At 39.0% G+C, this 23047-nt stretch overlaps 1 protein-coding gene across 3 annotated transcripts in view; it reads right to left on the bottom strand.

Annotated features, from left to right (window-relative positions):
• The window catches only part of ELMO1 (engulfment and cell motility 1), a 314729-nt gene that overhangs the window by 48150 nt on the left and 243532 nt on the right, over nucleotides 1–23047 (bottom strand). The window contains exon 1 of one of the 3 annotated variants that reach the window (XM_018075780.2): nucleotides 16891–17058. The exons of the other annotated variants lie outside the window; for them this stretch is intronic. Coding sequence (XP_017931269.1) covers nucleotides 16891–16980 — 90 coding nt within the window. The 5' untranslated portion in view covers nucleotides 16981–17058. Of the gene's footprint in view, nucleotides 1–16890; nucleotides 17059–23047 lie in introns of those variants that run through there. 3 annotated transcript variants of the gene reach the window in all.

Here is a 23047-nt window from a genome sequence, read left to right as displayed (position 1 = left end):
GGGATAAACAATAGCATTTTCTTTCATTTCCACTAGAAAGGAGTGAAACCCACAAACAAAATTGGACATCAAGCCATCTCAAGAGAGGCAAAGACTCAGTCTGGGGCTTGTAACAGGTTTCCCATACAACAGAATATCAGAGCTTTAAGGTCCTCTCATCTCATAGCTCTGCAAGCCTAGAAACAAGGAGGTCAAGGGCACTGCAAGAACAAGACTCCTACATTTTAAGGGATGACAGTGCTCAAGTCATACAGAATCAAAAGGTGTTAAAATGACAACAGTTTCAGCTATGGGAATGTTAAGTCATTCTTGCAGCTGTTTTACATCAGTTGAATTAATCTTTCTTTCCCTATGAGCCCTGGATGTTTGGACTAAAGGTTAATCAGTCAGACTGCCTTTTAGTTGGAGGAATGTATTTTTATACTTCCTAATTCACTGCAGAAATAAGCTTTTTATAATACCTGTGCCCTTCACAGAGTGGTATTTAGATATTATAATCACTCCCATGAGTGGCCTGCATAATTAAACTGTGCCTTCATCCCTCCTGGACAGTGGGGACATTGCAAGCTCATACAGACCACTTATTTGCTGTTCTGTCACTTATCTTTTATACCCACAACACACAAAGAGTAGGAGGTAAAATTACATAGAATATGTAGCTGAAGAAGAGATGAAAGGAAAAGGGCAAAGTGAGTTAAGCTAACTCAGGTGCTGATCTACTTGCTCACCTATAGCTGCACCACTGCTGTGGGGCCCATCCAAGCACTGTATACCATGAGAACAAATGGCAATAAATATAGACAGTCTTATACACCTTGCAGGGCACAGTCATCATTTCACATGAGTCCTTTTCCATGTGCTTAGGAAGTTCAAAAAATACTAAACAGAAGAGCAGCTTCCATCCTGATCTGTGCTGGAGCTTCCCCCAGCCGGTGAGGCAATCTGCACTCTGCTGTGCTGTGACTGAGGCCCCTGTAGCTGCACAAGGGTGAACTGAAAATGCCACTAAAGGGGATAACCACAGATTAGAAGATGATTAGAAGTACAGGGAAACCTTAATATGGCAAACAGGTGAAACATAGACATCCTTTTCTACAGACAGTACTGGTATGTCTGTGGTGGTTAACCAGTTACTACCTTGCTCATGCCCAGACACCATGCACTATTCTAAGTCTATTCTTATTTGTCTCCTGGTGCCTTCTGCTCCTGTTTATGTGAGGTAGCATCACCAATGAAATCATTTCCCCATTCAGGCATGGGTCCCAACCTAACCTCTTTCAGCACTATGTACTTCTGCAGAAAAGCAGTCCTTAGATCAGTCCCAAGGGTCATTCACTCCTTTTGACCTTTTCCCTTGTAATTACCAGGGCTCCATAATAGACTTAACCATGGTCATACATCATTATTTGTGGCTGTCATTTACCCTACCTAGATCCATCCATACTAAATCCCCATCCTTAGGAAAGCTGGTGGCATTACCTTGGGTGCAGAAGGAAGTTTGGGAAATATGGCTGCTCCCAAGAAACTCAGAAAAAAAGTCTCCAACAAGATGGTGCCACCAAGCCACCCTGATCATTGCAGCAGACAAATTACCTCCTGATTCATTCTGTCCCAACAAATGTTTGCAAGGGCTGCCAGGAAGCAGCCACATTTGTTTAATCAGAGCCTCTGGAAAATTAAACGCTTTTGATGCCTGTGATAGATATCACCTTCCTCCCCCTCTCTTGCTCTGTTCCCCAACCACAGTGCTAGATCTGCTCTCCTCCTCTGCAGCACAGTGAAGAATGGAATGCAGATGAACAATTCAGAGCCGATAAATCAATCTTGTTTTACTTATTCTTGCTTCCTCCTCAGCTTTCCTCCCACTGCTGTCCCCTGCCACACAAATACACATACATATAAGTACTGTCTCAGCTAGGTTCAGTATTTTTCTTTCTCCTTTTGTCCCATGGTACATAACAAATTAACCTCATTAGTATCAAGACTCCCACCATGCCTTCTGTACTCTGGCTGGTGCTACATCACCTGGGTTCATACTGGCCTCTTGTGAACTGAACTCCCACTGCAAAGGATGCAAAGGACAGTTATGAATTTTAGAATATACCTATGCTTCTTTCTAAATAGATTTTTCTTTCTAAAACATGATGTTCAGATAAGATTAATCAAGGAAGACCCACACAGGGAAGAGCTAATTAAAAGGTTTTTCCCCACTCTCTTTGGTAAGAAATCTAGGGAGTGACAACTGGCTAATTTGGTTGCAGAATACACCCTGCAAGGTGCTGGTACACAAAACTATCACAGTGAGACTGGTTATGAATTCTGCTTGGTTTCTAGTTGTAGACTAAATAATTACTTGCTGTTAAAAGATAAACAGTTGTTTGCTCTTCCTTGGGTGTTAAGAAAGTATTAGCAAAAAAGAAGTATCCTTCTCAAACCTTCTAGTAACAGCAGGAACCTGGGTCTGGGTAGAGAGGATCACAGTACAGACTCAGCTCAGAAAGGAAAGGTTTTTGCTGCTTTTTCCTTTTTGAAGTGAGGAAGATGTGACTGATCAGGATTCACAACTTGGTACATAGCTATTCACAGCTGATGATGGGAATAGAGATGCTTGTTTCTGTCAATACAGAACCCATCCTGTAGGTTTTTACAATGTTCATCTGCTGGTTTGCTGTGCCTCTGTCTTTGCTTTTTTTAAACATACTTAAATTGCTATCATGTTTCACAAAATTATAATTTAAAAAAAAGAGGTAGTTCTCATACATGTCCAGGGCACTTTAATTCAAAAAGGATTTTACAGCCATTTTTACTGTGAGAAAGCTGTTAAGAATTCCTTACAAATTAAAGGAACACATGGATTGGTTCTTTCTATACAACCTCAAATGTGTCAGAGCAGTGAAATAAATTATGCTATTTCAGACATATCATGTTGTGTTATTTTTGGTAGTTCCCAGCAGTTTGGCAAAACAGGAAATGCAAACCACCACCATGAAAGGTTCTGTTACACTTTCTATAATCAGTATCATGCATGGATTTTTGCCTAGTGATGACAGTATTTAACATCTCAGGTATTTGGTAGCCATGCTTATTTTATTGTGGTCACCAGAAACATCTGCAATAGCAAAATACTTCAAATAGGAGCTAATATGGAACTTGGGAACTTGACTTTTTAAATGTCTCAGGGAGCTCAGAAGTCTGTATATTTATAATTGTAAAAGTCATATTAACAAATGTATCAGTGGGCACTGGTAGGGGCACTTAGCTCTGGTTGGCTCCCTTGCTTTCATGCTCTGGAATCTCTCCTGAGATGAGCGGACTTGCTCCTGAGCCAGGACTTCCAAAACCTGATGCTCACTAGCAATTATACATGTAATATACCAAGCAGAATTGTGCAGTCTTCCTAGCTATAAGCACAGAAACAGGAGTAAAGAGTAAATGAAAATCTTATTAGGAAGCAAGTACCCACAGCACAGAGAGATATTCACTGGGTAAACCAGTGCAATCTTAATGGAAATTTTAGAGGAGGACTGCCCTATTTGCTAACGTTTTCTGCTGCAACTGCTGTGATACAGCTGGCAAAACTCCCTTTTGGAGTAAATAAGCTTAGCTCCATTGAGTGTAATTAATGGTATTAATTTATTTCAACAAAGTTTTGTCCATCTTATATCTGGATGAGCCAGATGCTATATACATATACATTATGAACAACCACACTGAGGGAAAACTCTAGGGAATAGGCCTCAGGACTGTGTTTTATCTTTATGCTTTTAACAGGAATGCTGCATCAAATATAGCTTGTCATAAGAGTTCCTCTTTTTTCCTGTCCTTATCTGAACTCAGATTATTCCTGACAGATGAATGAGGTGAGTACCTTCTTTTGCAGCAACTATTACTGTCCAGCTATGGCCAATATTGCAGAGTGCTGTGGCCAAATGTCCATCTCTATTACAGGAGAGTGTCCAAATTTTGCTCTCTAGCTTGAGAAAAACAGAGTACAGTGCCTAATAAGCCTTTTTACTTAATTTTCTTGTATTTTAATGTATTATAACAACTGCAATAACCTCATTTCACTTTCTTCAGTCCTAGTAATTTGACATACAAGGTTCAGAGCCTTTCAGTTCAGACAGGACCATTAGATCATCTAGTCTGAACCATCTCATACTAACATCTGGCTTAGACAGGCAGATACTGAGAGGTGTCAGGGAGACTATTTTATCAGTCTTTATATCTCCATTAATTTGATTTTAGAAATAACACTTAACAACCTATAATGGGCCTTCTGCAGCTGTATTCAACAGAAGCAAATTGGCAAAAATGCATGAAAATTGGGGAAATTACAACAAAACAGAACAAATGTCACATTCTCACTAAGGGACTGGGGAAGAGGTTTAACGCTCCTAAACCAATTTCCCTCTTTCTCTGTTTGAGATCCATCTCTCATCCATGTATATCTACAAATGGACATGTCTTCCACTAGATAAGGCCAAGACTGTGGCATTTGTTGCATCTTACAGGTGGCTCCATGACTCAAGTCGTACATGAGGCAGTTTCTGAAGAATTCCCTCATCCCTAGTCATAACTGTCTGCAAAAAGAACATTCACCTTCAATGAGAAAAAAAGCAATTTTGTGGCTACATTTCTGCAATATTTATAATTATTTCTGCAATATTATTATTATTTATAATATGACTTTCCTTACCCATGTGCAATAGTATAACTAACCTGAAAGCAACTTAAAAGTGATTATTGGGCAGAATTGGGGTTTTTTTAAAGACAATTAATGACAGGTTGTACTGCTGGTTACTGAAGGTCATTAATTTTTACTGTGATTGTAGGAAATATGTCCAGGTATTTACCTATAGTACAAATTACAGAAATGATAACCAGAAAGGAATTAATGCATATCTAAACACATGCACATATAATATACAGGGCCCAATTTAGATGCTTTTTAAGTCTTAGCCATAGGTGGGAGTGCATTCATGCCGAAAGCCGGGTATTACTGTGGGAACATATTGAAGATACAGATGCTGCCTTAGGCAGCCCTTCTTCCCACGCAAATCCTCCTTTGCCAACACTTCGATCGGTCTGCGTGGATGTAAGGTGCAGAGATAGAGTAATGCAGGCTCACACACGCTTCTTATGTCTGCTTCAAGCCTGCACTGCAACACTCTTCTCCCTAGTCTTTGCCACAAAAGTGGCAAGGTATCTTTTCACAGGTTAGCTAGTTTCTGGGGCTTTGAAGGATTGTAAAATGAAGTTCCAAATCCAAAATTGAGCTAGCTGCAATTTTTCTCTACCCATCTGCAAATGCATTAAGTGGTGGTGTGAGTCAAGTCAGAGAATGATCATAACATGAGTGGCAGAGGACATTTGAAACTGCACATGGAAGAATGTAGGTCCTGAGTTTGATGGCATAATGATGAACTGTGTTGTTCTGACAAGAACAAGACAAGAAAACAACAAAAGCTCTTGCAAATTCCCAGCCATGATTTGTCAAATTTTTTAAATGCCCAGAAACAAAAAGGTGCATGCGTGTTTGTGTTTCCTGATGTAGGTATGCCATCCAATTTGCCACATTAAAATCTGCCACATGCTGTCTCTGCATCTACCCTTGATATATGTACTCCAGTTGTCTTTTTTTTATTATTTTTTTTTTGTAATATTACTTTTTCAGTGTGATTTTCACTCTTCAGATATCAAACATACTGTCTATATTCTTACCCCTTCTTTTTCAATTGAGCTTTCCAAGGCTGTTTCTGGGGTCAATGGAATCCAAAAAAGAATGCTGTACTGCAGTGCCTAGTAACCAACTCCTTGAAATTTTCACCCATGTATTGTATCTAACAGCTCAATGTCTATTCCATAAGCTTGCCAGGGAGACGGGTGCACAACCTCTCTTCCCACGCCATCATTCCACAGTTCAGTTTCTGCCAACCACACAGAACACATGAGAAAGAGAGAACTCTCTATGGCACTTTCTTGTTACTTATGGAATGGCATGTTACCACATGTGCTGACTACCTTGTAAGCAAGCAAGATACTTCCACACTGCAAAGACTTGTAGTCTAGATAAGGCAAACAGGACAGTGTGACACACTCATGTGGAAAGAAAAATCACAAGGCTGTGTAACAGCTCCATCTGTCTCTAAGGTACAGAGTCCTCACCTCAACTATTATGACTCTCCCTCTAATGGTGGGATATTATAGAAGCTGCTGGGTTTTGTAGAGAGAGTGGAGCCCAGCAAATGTTCAACCTCTCAGAAGACTGAATTCTGTTGAGTCCTGCTAGTTCTGACCATGAACTCTTTACAAATATTAAAGAGAATAGGTTTCAGTTTATGAAAATACCAGCTAAGAAAAATACAAAAATATAAAAAATGTATATATTTGGGAAAGCAGATGAGGAGAGGCCTTGAACCACTGTTCTTGCTCACACTCAATGTAGCACATGCTGTCAGCCACCAGTCACTAGAGTACAGTTTTGACTCCACTGAATCACCTCTCATAGCCAACAACTAGCCTTTCAAATAGTCAACTTCCCGAACAGCAATTAAGGATTAAAATTCAGTAGGGAGGGAAGATAGATGCAAATCAATCTTTCTTATTTCTTTATCTTCTTGAAGAATTCTTGCTTACTAAACTTGTATTACTTTGAGTTTCACTAGGGGAGATCTCTACTGTCACATTCCAGAAATCAACTAAGCATCCCTACGTTTCTTGCTACTCTTGAAAGGATTTTGTGGATCGAGCTTACAATTGACATGGATTGCATACAACAGCTTTCTATTGTGTTCCCAGTTCTACAATCCCTGGGAATAGTTGTTTGAATCTTGTTCAGATGGCATGAATGGAAAGCACATGCTGGTTCTGCAGCTGATAGATATGCTTCTTTCTTAGTGACTCAGGTACAAGAGGCTTGAAAACTTTTACCTTTCTTCATAGACAGTGAGTCCTTTATTCAGAGTCCTTTACATAGCCTGATATCCACTCTAGTGCTCCACATTGCCCATCTCTTTTGACAAACGAAGCAGATTAGCAAACACTCCTTATTTGCCAATTTGAGGAGTTCTGTCCTGCAGCTCTCTGGTCTCTAAGCCCCACATATCGGCTTTGTGTAGTTTCCCACGACTGCATAGCCTGAACTCAAACACAGGCACACATTTCTAAGCTGTTAGCTTACAAAACCACATCAACAGAACCTTGGAGAAACTAAACCTCTGTCCCTAAAGGCATCATCATTACAATTCACCCTGTAAGTACATGAATTATAACCAAGATTGGCCTGCTGGGAAATGGAGTGTTTTTTGCATCCAGGTTACTTGGGACACTGATCTACTTTAAATGTCACTGAACACTAACTTAATACATCATGCTGGAGGGCAGCGTTCCCACTGGTAAGAGACCTTCTGCTTTTTTTTCCTTCTCCCAGTAAGTGCTGCCATACCTGAAATGAGAGTAGAGGACTGTGCTCTTCCTGGATCAAGCCAGCATAAGGAGCTGTCATAGAACAGAGGGAACATATAACCTGGAACAAGCAACTAAAATCCATAATGATCAAAAGGGCAAATTGTTCACTCAAATTCACCCAGCCATTCTTGTTTGTAAGACTAGGAAGACAAGAAAACTAAAGGAGTAAGACTATCCAGAAATTAAAGGAGTTTATTTGAATGGATTGGTGCCCAAATGCTTTTGGCACATAAACAGTCTATGGGAAGAATAATTGGGAAGATACAAATGAAAACAGAAGCAAGTAACCTTTCAGCTAAACATTAGAAAAATAGCATCAGGCTATGGAATCACCTTCCAATGTAAATGGAAGAAATAGCCTAGGCTATTTAAAAATTAGCTGGACAAATCACATGCTAAGTTCCATGCTCCCTGGCAACCTAAAAAGTCTTTTGTCATCTACAGTGGACATTATTCTATCCCGATTACAGATGTAAAATGTATTAAGTTTAAGTAAAAATGTCATTTATTATATCCTACTTTGGGTGCATCACTTATCTAATGGGATGTCTCATAGGAAAGCAATTTAGTAGTGCAGTCAATAACACTGTCTGCAGTTTAAATGGGACAGAATTAGCATAAATTCAACTTAATAGGGGCACGTTTAGCTAAGACCAAGTAATTGTGCTACATCACAGCAAAATTCTACAATCCTGAAGTTTTATAACCACTAAATGAGACTATAGGAAAAATGCATATATGAAATACCTGACTAACAGAATGGGTGGTTTTAAGCGCAGTGATTTATTTTTTCATTGCTATCACATTCTGTTGCTATTCGAGGTTTTTTAATGGCCCCTTCACTTAGTTAATATGGATAATTATCAGAACGAGCAACTTTCCAAGTACTTGTACATTCTGTTCCACTACCATACAGAAAGCCATGCCTTGCTATCATCTAGCACTGGAAAACAGGTGGTGGATGGCTGCTTTACTTCAAAATCTCCCAAAAGCATTTAGATTCTGATACAATTGCTTCTAGTAATCCTTGCTAAATTACAGAAAATGACCTTATTATATATTCCAGATTTTCCTCCTCCTCAGCAAGATGATATAGTCAACCAAAAATTAATCTGCCAGCCTAGAGATCTAGACAAATGCTATTACTTTTTGTAGGTAAAAGAAGAGTCCAGGCTTTGTTAAAGGACATGAGCAATCCATTAAGAATAGCTAATCTAGAACCCACAGAAACATGTTACTGCAAGAATGAGTCAGGCAGTAATCATCACAACATACTTATAAATAGCACAGAAAAGCATTAATTCAAAATGAACTTCTCACCTCATAAAGTTATGATACAGAGCAAGTCATGTGCCAGGGAGGTGGTTTGTCTGTTACCTGTCTCCTATGCCAATTCTTGATGGAAAAGTTCATCATGCTCTAGGTAATTAGACGAAACTTTTCTTCTAATCTTAGATGTGGACAGCCTGTCAGTGGCAGACTCCCTAGTTACCTTTCAGTTGTCAATGTGTCGGTTGTTAGTCTAATTTTTATACCACTTCCTCAAGAATATGACAGCCATCAGCTTACTCTATGAATGACTACATGATCTCCCTTGGGTTCACTATTGAATAAACCCGTATTTGTCCACCAGACAAATACCTGATATTCACCAGCTAGAGTAGTATTTAAAGCACCTTCTCGCTCTAAGCGATAAAAAAGAAATTTCATCATCTACCTTGGTTATCCACAGACGGAATGGTTGGCTGCCATATTCCTGAAGAAGAGGAGGTATAATAAGTAGGTTAAATGAGTGAGGGGGAAGGTATACAGATATAAAAGGGATCTGTAGCAGCAACTTAATACCTTCCCACACGGAACAAGAATTTGTAGCATCAGTGCATACCATTTAAAAGTTCAGAGTAGGAACTGGAACCATTTAACTGAATCACTAGAAAATCACAGCGACTAAGTAATCAATTCTACAAAAGTGTACACTCAAAAGTCTGTACAGGCTCCATTTCACTGGTTGTATCAAGCTTATTTTAAGTGCTGTACTCTGTATTCACCTGTTTTTCTCCATGCACGAAAAATATAACTCAGAGCACACAGAAATAGGTCAGAGGCAACAGATGTCAAGTGCCAAAGACCCTGTTCCCTAGTCCATTTTAGGAATATATATAAAAAATATGGCTTAATTTACCAGAGATGTAAGAAGCTAATTGACCATGTTTAGGACACCATAGATCAATCAAACTATTTTAATTCAAATGCTTGAGTTCACATTTAAAAGCCTACCTTTAGTTTAGTGTGTAAACCTAGGAAACACTGAATATTTCTTTAGCGTTATAAACTACCCTTAAAGTCTACCTTTGTTACCACTTAGCTTCTGATGGATTTCTGTCTGCTGAGTTTCTATATCACTTCAGCATTTGTTTTTTCATAATTATTTTCCAAAGCAAGGTGACCAATCTTCAGTAGCATATTTGTATAAAAATTCAATCAGCTCATGATAGTTAGATTTACATGGTTTAGGACATAATTTAAGCATTTAATTCTTCCAATTCTTATTAAATTTTAATAAAAGACCATGTCTGAAAAATCAGGGTTTTATCCAGATATGATTCAAAACATCCTGAAAATAACTGCTTTTAAAATTGTAATCATGAATTACTTTGTAAGGAAGGAGAAAACAAAGTGTGTGTGTGTACGTCTGTATGTGTGGTGATACTTGTGTGAAATGCATCTTTAAACCCCCTGCCATGAGAACTCTGAACACAATATTTACTCATCCCTCAAAAAACCACATATCCTGGTACATAGGAAGTTAGTCACTCCAGAGAGGAACATGAGGTACCATACTGTGAGCTGTATTTCAAATAAAATGTGTTCAACTGTTTCTATTATAAACCTGTTTCCATTATAGTACTATCAGTATCTCGGGCAAAAGTAATTTAACTGGGTGAAGCAGAATTGGAAACAGTACTTGGAATTATTATTTGAAAGAAAATAATTTCACCTGCCTGCTGGCTTTATTTATGAGTGCTATTTAAACTTTGAATAAAAACAGGAATGTGTATTTTTTCTTTCAAAAATGTTATGAAGAGTTACCTCCACTGAAGTTTCTCTTAGGTTTCAAGTAATTACAGGCAACACAGAATTAAGGTATGTCCTTATTCCATGCCCCTTTGTCTTGAAATTCCAAGGCAGGCCAAGTTTCTTGAAACATGGCAGGCCAAGTTTCATCATGAAAATTACCAGAGAATAAGGATTTTTCCATTTCCAATTAGTTCTTCAAAGAGCAGTACTATGAAAAATAAAGGGGAAGAAGAATGATCTCAGTTATCTACCAGTGTAAGGTCTGCTGACTGCAGCAGGAAGAAATGAACACTAAAGCTGGGCACCATTCACCTGGCTTCTCAAAGCATCTGGTACACAGGAATCAGCTGAATTGGCTCAGCTTGTGAAAGCTTCACCCATCTGAAATCCTGATCCTGGTAAAGTCCTCTAGGAGTTAGGACCTAGCTTCCAACAACAGACAAAACTAAAAGACCAGCCCCCCGTGCCTCAGAAAGAGTATGATCAAGAGATAAAGTGAGGCCAGAGAACACTGATGGCAGTCATCCATCCACAGAGGTTATTGAAAACAGCAGGTTTTTCAGGATGTCCTAAAAATTCGTGTACTAGCATCTCAATACCTTGAAAAGGCTGTGCGAGAAACAAAGAAGAAAAGAAAAGCTGAAAGCAATGTCTGATCACCTGTTGACCCCTCCATGCGGCAGCACAGAAAAAAGCCTTTGTGACTTATGTATGGCTATATCATTTCCTGTTCGAGGAGTTTTGCAAACATTATAGTTAGAATTGAAAGAAAAAAACCTGAGGTGAACATTTTCCTGTGAACAAAGGGACAAAAATTTTCTGCACCTGGGTGATAACCTACATTAGTTACCAGTTATGCTAAAATTCCTATTAGCTGCCTCTCACATGAGGCCCCACATCACCATCCAAATACATATTTCCCACTGCTTTTCCTAATGTTTTTAGTCTTTAACTTAAGGCCTTCAAGTCACTGCCTTCTTGTAGAAAAAATAATCCCCCTGAAAGCCTTCAAATACTGTACCCAGAATAAAAATAAGATGAGCAGCTGAATGTACCTATCAAATCCATGACATGCAAATTCAAACAAACCTAAACTTAAGCAGACAAACAAATGCATGCCAATCTGTGTGAAACACTCACTGGATTGTTCAGACGGTGCCTTTACACTACAGAATATTGCCCTCTGGACTTCATACAGAAAAGGGAAAGCTATTAAAATTCAAAGGAAAGCTAGGTTTGTTTTTCCCAGTTGATGAATTTGTTGAAAAAGTGACCTTTTAGCTCAGTTTCCCAGAGGTGTGAACATTTTTTCCATATTGTTGATATATGTGCCAACTTAAAGTAAGTTATACACAGTAGGTGTTCCTAGAAATATGAAAACTTCAGAGTTTGGTTAGACAGCCATTTGAAAACAGATTGCTCAAGGAGAAAGAGACATTGCTAGTTCCTCCTCTAGAAAGGCGCTCTCTTTCATTTTTTTTCTAATTATATGTCTCTATTGATATCAGACTTCCAAAGAAATAATGGAATTAAACTATCATATAGGTTTAAATACTAAATATCTTCAACAATCCTTTTCTTCCATGTTACGCTTATAATGCCTAGACCTACTGTGTAACAAACTAATTTAAAATAATCAGAGGTCATGTTCCTTAGTTTCGATAAGTTTTCTCAAAAATCTGTTTACCTTGGCAGTAATTTTGAAGGACGAGAAATATGCAGTATTAACAGTAATATCAGTGAGGCTAACTATGCCACTGACTCCTGCAGGCTTGTATTCACCTATTGAGCCATAAAGAGCACTGGTATTAATACAGGTCACATATATACACTTCCCTCAACATACCAATACACCACCTTTGGAATGAAAGAAAGGCCATCATGAAGGAGCACAGTGCCTATGTTTTTGCATACATTCCTTGGAGGTCACAGTCTTCAGAACACTGGAAGGCTGGAGATACATGTATCTTAGCTTGGCTTTCTGGAGCATCCAGAGAAAGTCACCTTCTAAGGATGATTTGCTTACTCTGTCCAAATTTGATAAAAAAACCCATTTTGAAATAGAGACTGTAGCATGCAACTTCTAGTTGCATAATCTAGTCCATAAGCACCTACATCACATAAAAACTTCAGAAGACTTAACAGACACCAGATTCCAGATTTGCCCTTTATCTTCTTTCCAAACATCTTTATGTATCAGGCATTGTGCCTAAATATTTTCCCTTTTTCTTTTGAAAAAAGTGTTTTTCTTCTTTGGGATTTTATTAGGATTCAACTAATATTTGTATCTCAGTATTTTTCTTATGTATAAAAAAAAGACCAAAAACCATGTAAAAAAGAGGTCAATCCACATCAATATTTCTGTCATTCATTATCCAGATATAGGGCAAGAGCACACTACACACAAGAAATGTAGGTCAAAGACTCATCACTGCACATGTTAACAAAATAAATAACAATGATGTTCCATTTACATAGTTTAATCTTCTTTCTTTCAGAAAAAAAGCCATAAATAAAGGATAAGAGTCAGTCCGGGATTTAAATCTGCACAAGTAAGTAACTTATTATGCAGCATTGTGGCAGCATGGAGTACTTTAGAGAAGTAATTAAATGTTAAATAATGGGACTCAGTAATATCCAAAATGGGTGTTTTTCATGTTGGAATGAAGAACGGGATGTGATTTCTCCTTGCTGATCATATGTAGGATACTGCACTTCGTAAAAGAATCTGGTGAAAAAATCTGAAGCCCAACTAAAGAAGAGCTTTGTCCAAGTAATGAACATATAGTAAATATTATCTGCATATTGAGAAATACATAGGAAAAAATGTTTCTGTAAATAAATTGTAAAGAGGTAGTGGAACACTTTATGCTCTTATCCTCATTTGTGATTGAACAAGTGGGTACTGAAAGTAAAAATAGCCATTTTTCAGCTCCAACTAGGCAAAAGCTCATCTCTCAGTTCTGCTATTGCTGTGCCCATGGCAACATTTTCCAATACAGAGGCAGATTAGTGATTAACCAAGGAAAACATTAGCTTACTGTAACACATGACATGTTTTGACAGAGACATGAAAACTCATTGGCTCAACAAAATACTAGAGAGGATGTACAGGTCTATTGTTAATGTATATTCATATACACTACTACACATACATGTGGAGTCAGTATACACTGCAATTTAAACATTAATTCTTGCAATATGTTTGCTTCAATTATCAATAGATGACATTTGTATATTTTTAACTGACAATTTAGACATTCCTTTAAATTGTGAGAGTTTGACTTAAAATCATTCACAATGAATATTATCTCCTTTTTTCTCTCTTAGTTATTCTGATCTCACAGTCAAAAACTAGGAGCAACTTTAGTGACTTAAAAAATGAACATAATGCTGAAAAAACCAATGAAATTAATTTAAAATCTAATAACTGCTCTGCACCAGCATAGGCACATATATCGTGGACAGGCTTTTAAGATCCTCTAGATAACCACACAGAGCATAGAGGTACACTTTCTACCTTTTAATTTTATTCAGTGCTCTTGTCCAACATTTTGGAGGCTCCTATCTACCTTAACATTGTAATTCCAAACAATCTCTGTCATAGCTATTACAATAACATTGTATCCAACACTGCTGGCTCTGTATTGTTGAATAACATCTATTAGAAAACACAAACACATCTCCTAAAACTAAACCAAACAAAAACAAAAACCAAAACCAACCAAACAAAAAAACCTTTCAGAGAAGGTTGCAAATAGCTATGAGTATCCTGAGACAAGCAGGTGGTTACTCATGTAAACAGTTCACATCACCAACAACAGAGTTATTAGAATTATTATCAGCTGAAGCTTTGACTGGCTGCTGAGAATACTTTGATGTTGCTTTCTTTGAACACACAACTCTTCCCTCTCTTCCCCCAGGTCAGGTTTAAGAAAAAAGACTGCAGTAACAGTACAGTGAAAACACTGCAAACTGTACTTCAAATGAGAGAGCAAGGAAAATGTAGCTCACAGGTCACTAATGTACAAGGTTGCTGGTATAAGGCAGTGACAACTGGCATCACTTTGTATTATGCTCTTACAGGATGCCCTTTTTCTCCCCTCTTCCTTCTCTAAGCAGACACAAATTGGTATTTTATTCCTCTGCTGAATTTGTGACATGAGATATGAGATTTCAAAACAGAGAATGGACTCTGTTTTCAGGGACAGCTTGAAATAAGGTATTTATAGTAAAACAACATATTTATATAACATGAGAGAGAAAAATGTAACAAAATGCTTGAAATGTATTCAGCATTGAAACCTTTAGCACATCATATTCAGATCAGTTTGTAGTTTGCATATCTCATTACATGCATCTATCTAGTTGTCAAAGATGAAGAATTCAGCATCTAAAATCACAAAGTTCTGGAGAAGCTGACAGCAATGGTGGTAGGACACAGATATCTTTGTGTCAGTATGACACTTTATGTGTGGGCCTCAGCTACAACCACCGTGGGCAACAGCCACACACACACACACACACGAAGAAAGACTGTTGACCTAGAATCCTAGGATCATAGAAAATCCTGAGTTGAAAGGGACCCACAGGACAGGCCCAAGAATCACACCATGTGCCTGAGAGTATTGCCCAAACGCTTCTTGACCTATCCTTTTATTTGTGAATTTGTTGACCTACAGCTCAGAAGGCAAGGTTCTTTCTGGCTGTTGTTTCAGCATATCAAGGTAGAATTTTAGTATGGGGAAAGAATAGCTTTGGATGGAACATGTAACCTCTTTTACAAGATACACTGGGATACCTTACTCAATACTTAAAAATGCTTTACAAAAATGAAGGCAAAAGATATGCAGACTTTCCAGAAATTGCTAGCATCTATCTCTGTCAGCCCAACAACATTCTGTAACTCTGACAGAAGTCTCTTCTTGACAACTTCTTACGCCCTACTACTTATAAATTACCTAGTCTGCATAGAGTTTATATGTTTGTACTTTGTGTAATAGTTTAAGTAATGCCAGTTATCTAAAAAAATTCTAAGGTATTTGTATGGTCCATTTCACAGCCCTGTTTTTCATGTGCTTCTCCCATAAAAGATTCTTGGTCTATCTTGGGAAAAATCCTCTCATTTGCCTACTCTCATTTTTTCCCAAAATCAAGACAGAATCATGTCAAGCCTGAATTTTATGTAAGCACATAACCCTTGATTTATAATTTCATTGACTGAATTGTCTTTTCCGGTAATCATTTAAAACTCAGGCAGAAACAGGACTAATAAGCAGACCTAGGCCTCCATCCAGGCAAGCACTCAAAAGTGCCACTACCTGCCAGGAAGAACTCTGCTGAAATTTGTGGGACAGATCTCTTGCTCTGGACCTCATAGCCAGCTCAAGTGAACGGAAACCCAGTTTGCAGCACCCAAAGTTCACAAAACGAATAAATAAATTTTAAAAATCCCAGTATAACAATCTGTTTCCACTGATCTGGATATTTACTTCTTAATTTTTTGCCATTTTAGTTATGCAGTTATACTCTTCAAGGTCCCTTCCAACCCAAACCATTCTATGAGTCTATGATTCTATTAAGTGTAAAAAAACCCAATCTAACAATCACAGAATCAAACAATTCAAACAAAAAAACCCTAAGCCACCACATGGGACAAAATGACAATGAAAAGCTTTACCCAGTAATTCTCGGCAAAACCTCTGATGCAGATGTAACACGGAGGCATTTTCATTCTTTGTGTTCATTGTGTAACTACCTAAAAATTACACAGAAAACCAGCAGAAAAATGCCGTCGAATGGCATACATTGTATCTGTCCCAGACGATGCACAGTTCTGCTACTGATTAGCCCTTGGAGTGAACCTGCACCACAGGCAAACATTTTTATATGGAGCTGAGATTATGAAGTCTATCTAAGCTGTTTCTTTAAAAAGCAATTCTAGATATTATGCCTGTAAATCAACATTTTTGTTAATGAGACGGTGGTTGCACTGGCTGACTCTACTGTCTGAAAATCATAATCCTGAGATTTAGACTGCACTCAAATGGGTCATATAAACCCAAAACCTAATCATGACAATTTTAAGCGTTTGCCTATTTGGCTGGTATTTATTTATAAGTCACCTCCAGCTGTTAGGGATTTTTGGCAGAATCTCCATTTGCATGTAAGGCTTCCATAAAGATAGGACTGGTTCTACTCCTCAACTCTAACCTCAGCCTGTTACTCCCCATCATGTACAAACTCTATGTTGTCTCCTCAAAAGCCTTCCTTGTCCTTCAAGTCCCCACTATGGTCTCCTGAAGCACTCTCTATAAACCACTCCTGTGAGCTGTCTTAAATTACCTGATACAGACTGAGCAAGAGACAGGCTCTTGCTGGTGCGTTGAATACATATATCCAGCATTCTCCATCATTACTCTTTGTGTTGTTCATTTATTCTTCGTTGTTTTGGCATGTTTCTTTCAATTAATTTTTTTTGGCTCTTAATCTTCATCTCCACTTTCCAAAGAAAAATGGTGAACAAGGCACGCAGCTCTCAGCAGGAGCAGCAGCAACACTCAGAATGAGAAGAACAGCAAAACTGACAGCTGTGCTTTTCTGCACTGAGCACAGTGGGTAAATCAATACCCCGGCAGCCCTGCTGCCATCTGTGGAGTTTCTGGAGCAGACGGGTTATTTATAGAAACTTGTTTGCACAAAGCCAATATTTACCTGTCGGTGCTGTCAAAATTTGCAATCTATCTTTGCTGTTCCCCTGCTGTCTTTCATGTCAATAGTGGAATTTTCCAAAAGAAAATACAGTAATGTTTCCCCCCACCCCAAATATTCCCTTCGTGCAAGGGTTGGTTACATTAATTGTTGCAGCAGGAATGCATCTGGTTTCCATGGGGCCTTGGGGATCCTCCAGAATGCCAGAAAGCTAAAGGGATGTCAAAACTAAAGAGCCCATTTCTCTGTCTTGTTCCAACAGCAGCAGCATGGCTGTTCCCTGCCAAGGCCAAGCTGAGATTTAATGTTACAGAAAAACAATCATCCCCACCCCACAAACCAAAAAGGTTTTCTCTTGGAATGTTTGGCTGCTGCTGCTGCTGTTGTGACCTTAACTGTTATTTTCAAGCAGGGAAGGAGCTTTAATATAAGATTTCAGCGTATTTGCCTTTAAAGTGAACTCAAATTCTACAGCTAAGTCCCAAGAATGAAATGCATGGGTGATCTCTATCCTGATTCCTTGCAGGCTGACATTTACATCACCAAACTACAGGCATGTCTGAAGGAGACAAAAAAGAGGAACTGACATCCGATTTCCCAGTTTCTTGAGATCAGAGACTGGACCTGACTGCTAGGGCAGAGTGAAATACTGGGGATGGCTTCTGCCACTACCCTTGGGTGGCTGTTCAAAGGCTGTCACTAACTAAGACTATCCTCACAGAGCTTTCAGTGGTCGATTTTCTGAAAAAAGGAGTTATTTCACAATTAAAGTCCACTTGAAAATGTCAGTCAAACCCACCATCATAACTGTATCATTTTCCATTTCAAATAATGCAAGAATGTATCTGCTCCTGTAAATCACGGAGAGGCTCAGAGTGCAAAATCAGCTCCTGAGAGCACCTTGAGTTCAGCTCTAAGTGAGCTACCATCATCCAGTGGGTCAGTTCTCTGCCACATCACTGGCTAGCAACCTGCTCATCCTGCAAGCTTGCAGGGCAGGGCTGGAGAAAGCAGGGACTTAAAGCAGGGTAGGGCTTAAAGCAGGACCAGTAGATGCATTTTTCAATAAGTGGTTTAGAGAACAAGGATTAAATTATTCTGTCAGATGAGGAACGGATTCTGTGATCTGTACAGCAAATACCAGTGGAAGTAGGACAGTGCTTAAAAACATGCCAGTCTGGAAGCCATCTGAATAATGTGGGGAACAGGTGAATAAGGACACTGAAGAGCAGGAGAAAATCTTCCAGATTTACTTTTGTCTATTTTAATATTAATTACTGAGCCCTGTGACTTAAACAGCTTCCTAGCCCTTGGCTAGGAAACAGTAGAGCCAGAAAATGGAACAGGGAAATTTCTCATTCTTGTTTTCTCCACTGAGACTCACAAAAAGGTTCCTCTTTATATAATGTGGTTTCAGATGGTTTTTGAATATTATTTAAAGAGCATGTCAAAGCCACAACAAAGTAATTCTTCCTCTTAGATAAGGTCCATGAACTCCCCCCAGGGTAAATATTAAAGAGCCTGCAGGAAAACTACTTGTTAGACAAATGGAGCCACAGATGTGACTTTCATCTGGTGCACAAAGCAGGGATGTTACATACAAGGCAGACATACCCAATTATGAAAAATACTATTTTTAACACAGACATTCCTCCAAAACAAAAGGTTCCTAGATTTTTACTTTTTTTTTTTTTGGGGGGGGGGGGTGAGAATTTTCTAGTCATGTCTCCTGCACTAGGAGTCTAGTTTTATTTTTTATAACTGACATCAAAATTTTTGAGAGCTGACAATGCTCAGGATCTCACAGGATCAATCTACTGGTGACAAATGCTCATCATATGTGCATTATATCCACAACTGCTAATTTTTCTTTTCTTAACACAAATATCTGGAGCATACTATGGAACCTTCAGGGCTCAAAGTTCTCCTGCACTCAGATCTATCCACAGCCAGAACATGGTACTTTTCATTGCACTTCATTATTAACCAGGTTTTATATTTGTAATATCAATGCTTCTATTGTGCTTTTCCAGACCTAGTCTAGCTACCACTGTGCCATTGCTCCATATTGATTATACAAATATTTGTTCTATACTACCAGAAAGCAAATATTGGTCCCTATGCCAAGTCTTTGCCAGAGCTTACAGCAATAAGAACGCCCCTCAAAAAGAAGAGAAGGCTGGTGGAAATGGTAGTGACAAAACAGTGGCTGATTTTAAATACTGGACTGAAGCTTGACATATTCATGGATACCCAGAAATTCTCCTTAACTACAGATAGCACGATAATACCAATTACCACTACTTGAATAAAGGAGAGTTAAAAACTTGACAAGGACCATAGTCTGGACAGCGCCTGAAGGTTCATTTCTCACTTAAAATCCCCAAAACAACTGAAAGAAGGCAATCCCTTTTAATTTATGCACTCTGCTAATATTTAAATTGCACAGATCTAACTGCTGACTGCCACAGGTGCCTTTGTATGACCTCGGACACATAATTTAATTCTTTCATGAGTTATTCTCCTTTTGTCTTATTCCCCAGAGCTGAAGAGTGGCAACTATCACATCTAAGAGAGTAGACAAGGCAAACTCATGCTACGGGTAGTATTAGTACCTCTCATGCCTGCGTTGCACACACTCAGGGTTTAAGTCACTGCCATTTAAGGCTATGAGAGCAAGATCCAGGAGGACAACTGAAAACATTGGGTAATTTTGCTTTCCCCTGAATTACCTAGGAACTTTGTCCAAGAAATGTAATTTTCAGATACCATTTCATATAAGAAATGAAATCCTGAGATAAGCAATCGCCTTGATTTGTCCTTTGGCACATTATGCAGGCCACTTAGTTCTCCATAAGGATCTACATGGCTTAAAGAACATTGGGAACAGGGAATGTCATGCCCTGAAGCATGCAACAAGACAGCTGGAATAGAAGTTTAATGGTCTCCTCTGCTCTTATGTCTATTACTGAGCTCCAGGGATGGGACCTAGATGACCCAAGTGATCCTTTTCAGTTCAATGTTTATTAGTCTTCTCCTTTCGTCTGTCTGATTTAAAAGAAAAAAAAGAAACAAGCTGATTGCAGCCTTCAGCATATGTGTGTGATTAGGGTAATGAGGAAGAGACCATTTTACTAAGCAGTTCATGGATTCTTTCTCTCTTTCAAATTTCAGAATGCAGCTGGTTTCAACCTCCCAGCTGGCAAAGAGGGGACTTCTCACCATAAGTACTCTGCTTAATCTGGGGACTTCTCAAACAGACACAGCTGAAGTAGTGATATGATTATAGGCCTTGGTCAAGTGTTGCAATGCAAAATGATTTATACTAATCAGCATTCTCTAGAATCAGTACAAAACAAATCCAACACAACTACAGATCTCAAAAGAAGTCTTTCTTAGCCACCACTCTTTTCTTTGTCTGAAAATACCCTCTCGGCAGAAGGTAGCTAAGTAATCAAACATTTAAAGCAGCAAAGGACCAGCACACAACACAGCATGGACATCAGAAACATCACTGGCATGTGTTAAACACCTCCTGTAAATTCCTTTAGGTGTTCACGGGTTGGTTGTGACCATAAGGAAAACTTAACCTTTCTCAAATTTCAGTACAACGGTGCTCTCTATACCTCTAGAGATTTCCAAGTTGTCAGAAGCCATCCATTTTTATTCATGACAAAAATCCCATCTATCTCTGCTCTACTGAACACTGAAAGGAAATGCTTATGCTAAGACAGATGTGCAAATCTCCTGATTTGTGAAGGAATAAACCTGATATACATGGGCTATTTTAAATCCAGCTTAAACCCCAATTCACAGGCAATTTAGAGGGTTAAAGAAGAAAAGGGTGAAGGGAGAGGTGGATTTGGCTGGCTCCACCTAGCTTTCATGGCACTGTGGAAAAGGAGCCAGATGCTTTCTTGCTGTGCTCTCAAGATGCAACTTCTCTCTCTGTCAATTCTATTTTGCTTTTGATGCCTCAGAGCAAAGTGCCAGCATCCACGTGGCCACTACGTGTTACCTGCACACTGGCATGGTAGATAGAAGGATGTGGGAAAAAAATGTAAGTAAGCTACAAAAGTGTTTCAAAAGAAAGAAAGAAAGAGGAAAGTTACCACAGTCAAAAATCTCAGAACAATGGACTTTGGACCAGATTCCAATCTGTTTCTCACACTGGATAATAAGCCAGATTTTGGACCCCAAACCGGTGCTATTCATGGACAGTGATGTATTAAAAATGTCAAGAGAAAAGCATCTGTTTTGAAACCTTTAAAAAATACAATACATAGGAACTAGAACAGGCATTTCATAGAATCGTAAAACCATAGAATCAGCCAGGTTGGAAGGGACCTCTGAGATCATCAAGTCCAAGCCTTGATCCAACACCGCTGTGGTTACTAGACCATGGCACTAAGTGCCACATCCAGTCTCATCTTAAAAACCTCCAGGGACAGAGAATCCACCACTTCCCTGGGCAGCCCATTCCATTGCCTGATTACCCTCTCTGTAAAGAATTTCTTCCTAATATCCAGCCTAAACCTCCCCTGGCACAGCTTAAGACCATGCCCTCTTGTCTTGCTGATAGTTGCCTGGGAGAAGAGACCAACCCCCACCTGGCTACAACCTCCTTTCAGGGAGTTGTAGAGAGTGATGAGGTCTCCCCCGAGCGTCCTCTTCCCCAGGCTGAACAACCCCAGCTCCCTCAGCCTCTCCTCATAAGACTTGTGCTCAGGTCCCTTCACCAGCCTTGTTGGTCTTCTCTGGACCTGCTCCAGCACCTCAATGTCCTTCCTGAACTGAGGGGCCCAGAACTGTCTACTCTAGATCAAATTCTAGCTGGTTTAATTCACCTTCAGTAAAAAAGGCTCTGTCTTACTGGCCAAATGCAAGCCATACCTATGGCTCCAGAAACACAAACAACAGCCTGTAGCAATCCAAAAGGAATCCAAACTGTTCCTCACATCATAAACCTTGCCCACATCAGGTCTGTCAGAACATGAGCCCTTTTGCTCACAAACATGATCAGGGTCATTAAGATCCCCTCATTAGCAGAATTTTCCACTGTCTCTGCGTTGGTATGGATAGGCTGAGAAAGGCCAGACACTGGAACCTCCTTTATTTTGTACAGGAGAGTACATAAGCCTGGGGAATGGAGAGGGTGTTTTTAATTAATCAAAACTAAACAAAAGTGCCTGAAAACATAGTGAAGAATAGAGGCTCAGCCTTCTGTAGGTCAAACCCAAGGGCTACATTCGTACCCTGGGGCAACTTCATTATTCTCAGCTAAGCTACACAAAGGATTAATTTAACCCTCAGAAAAGGGTCAAGAGAAACTAGGAGAGGAACAGAATAACCCATTAATAAAAGCTATAAGGACACATGTTCATAAAGTTTAGTTCAAATGCCTCCTTTCAGTTGCTGTTTTTATTGCAAGCAGGTATATACAGTAACATTACCATTTCTATTCTGCTCCATCTGCTGTTGTCATAGCCCTTTCTTCTATTATATCTTCTCAAATGACTTTTAATTGAAATCATTTCTATTCTCAAAACCCGTAAGAGCTGGTGAAGTACTCTGAGGCTTGTTCACGCGTCTACTTGAATTTTTTCTTTCGCTTTCTTTTAACAAATTCATAAACTGTATCTCTAAGCCAGAGAACAATTATTTTTTTTTTGTTTAATGAAGCTGCTTTCTGTTTTATAGCTAATTGTTTCAGTTGTGGGTTGCAAGCAGTGTTTCTATTCCAGAAAGAGAACACTGTCAGGTTCTAAAATATGACCGTGTACCTTAGGTG

Source organism: Manacus vitellinus, unplaced genomic scaffold, assembly GCF_001715985.3.
Source record: "Manacus vitellinus isolate BGI_N305 unplaced genomic scaffold, ASM171598v3 scaffold_3_pilon, whole genome shotgun sequence".
NCBI classification, from domain to species: domain Eukaryota; kingdom Metazoa; phylum Chordata; class Aves; order Passeriformes; family Pipridae; genus Manacus; species Manacus vitellinus.
This window is presented reverse-complemented; position numbering and strand designations above follow the sequence as displayed.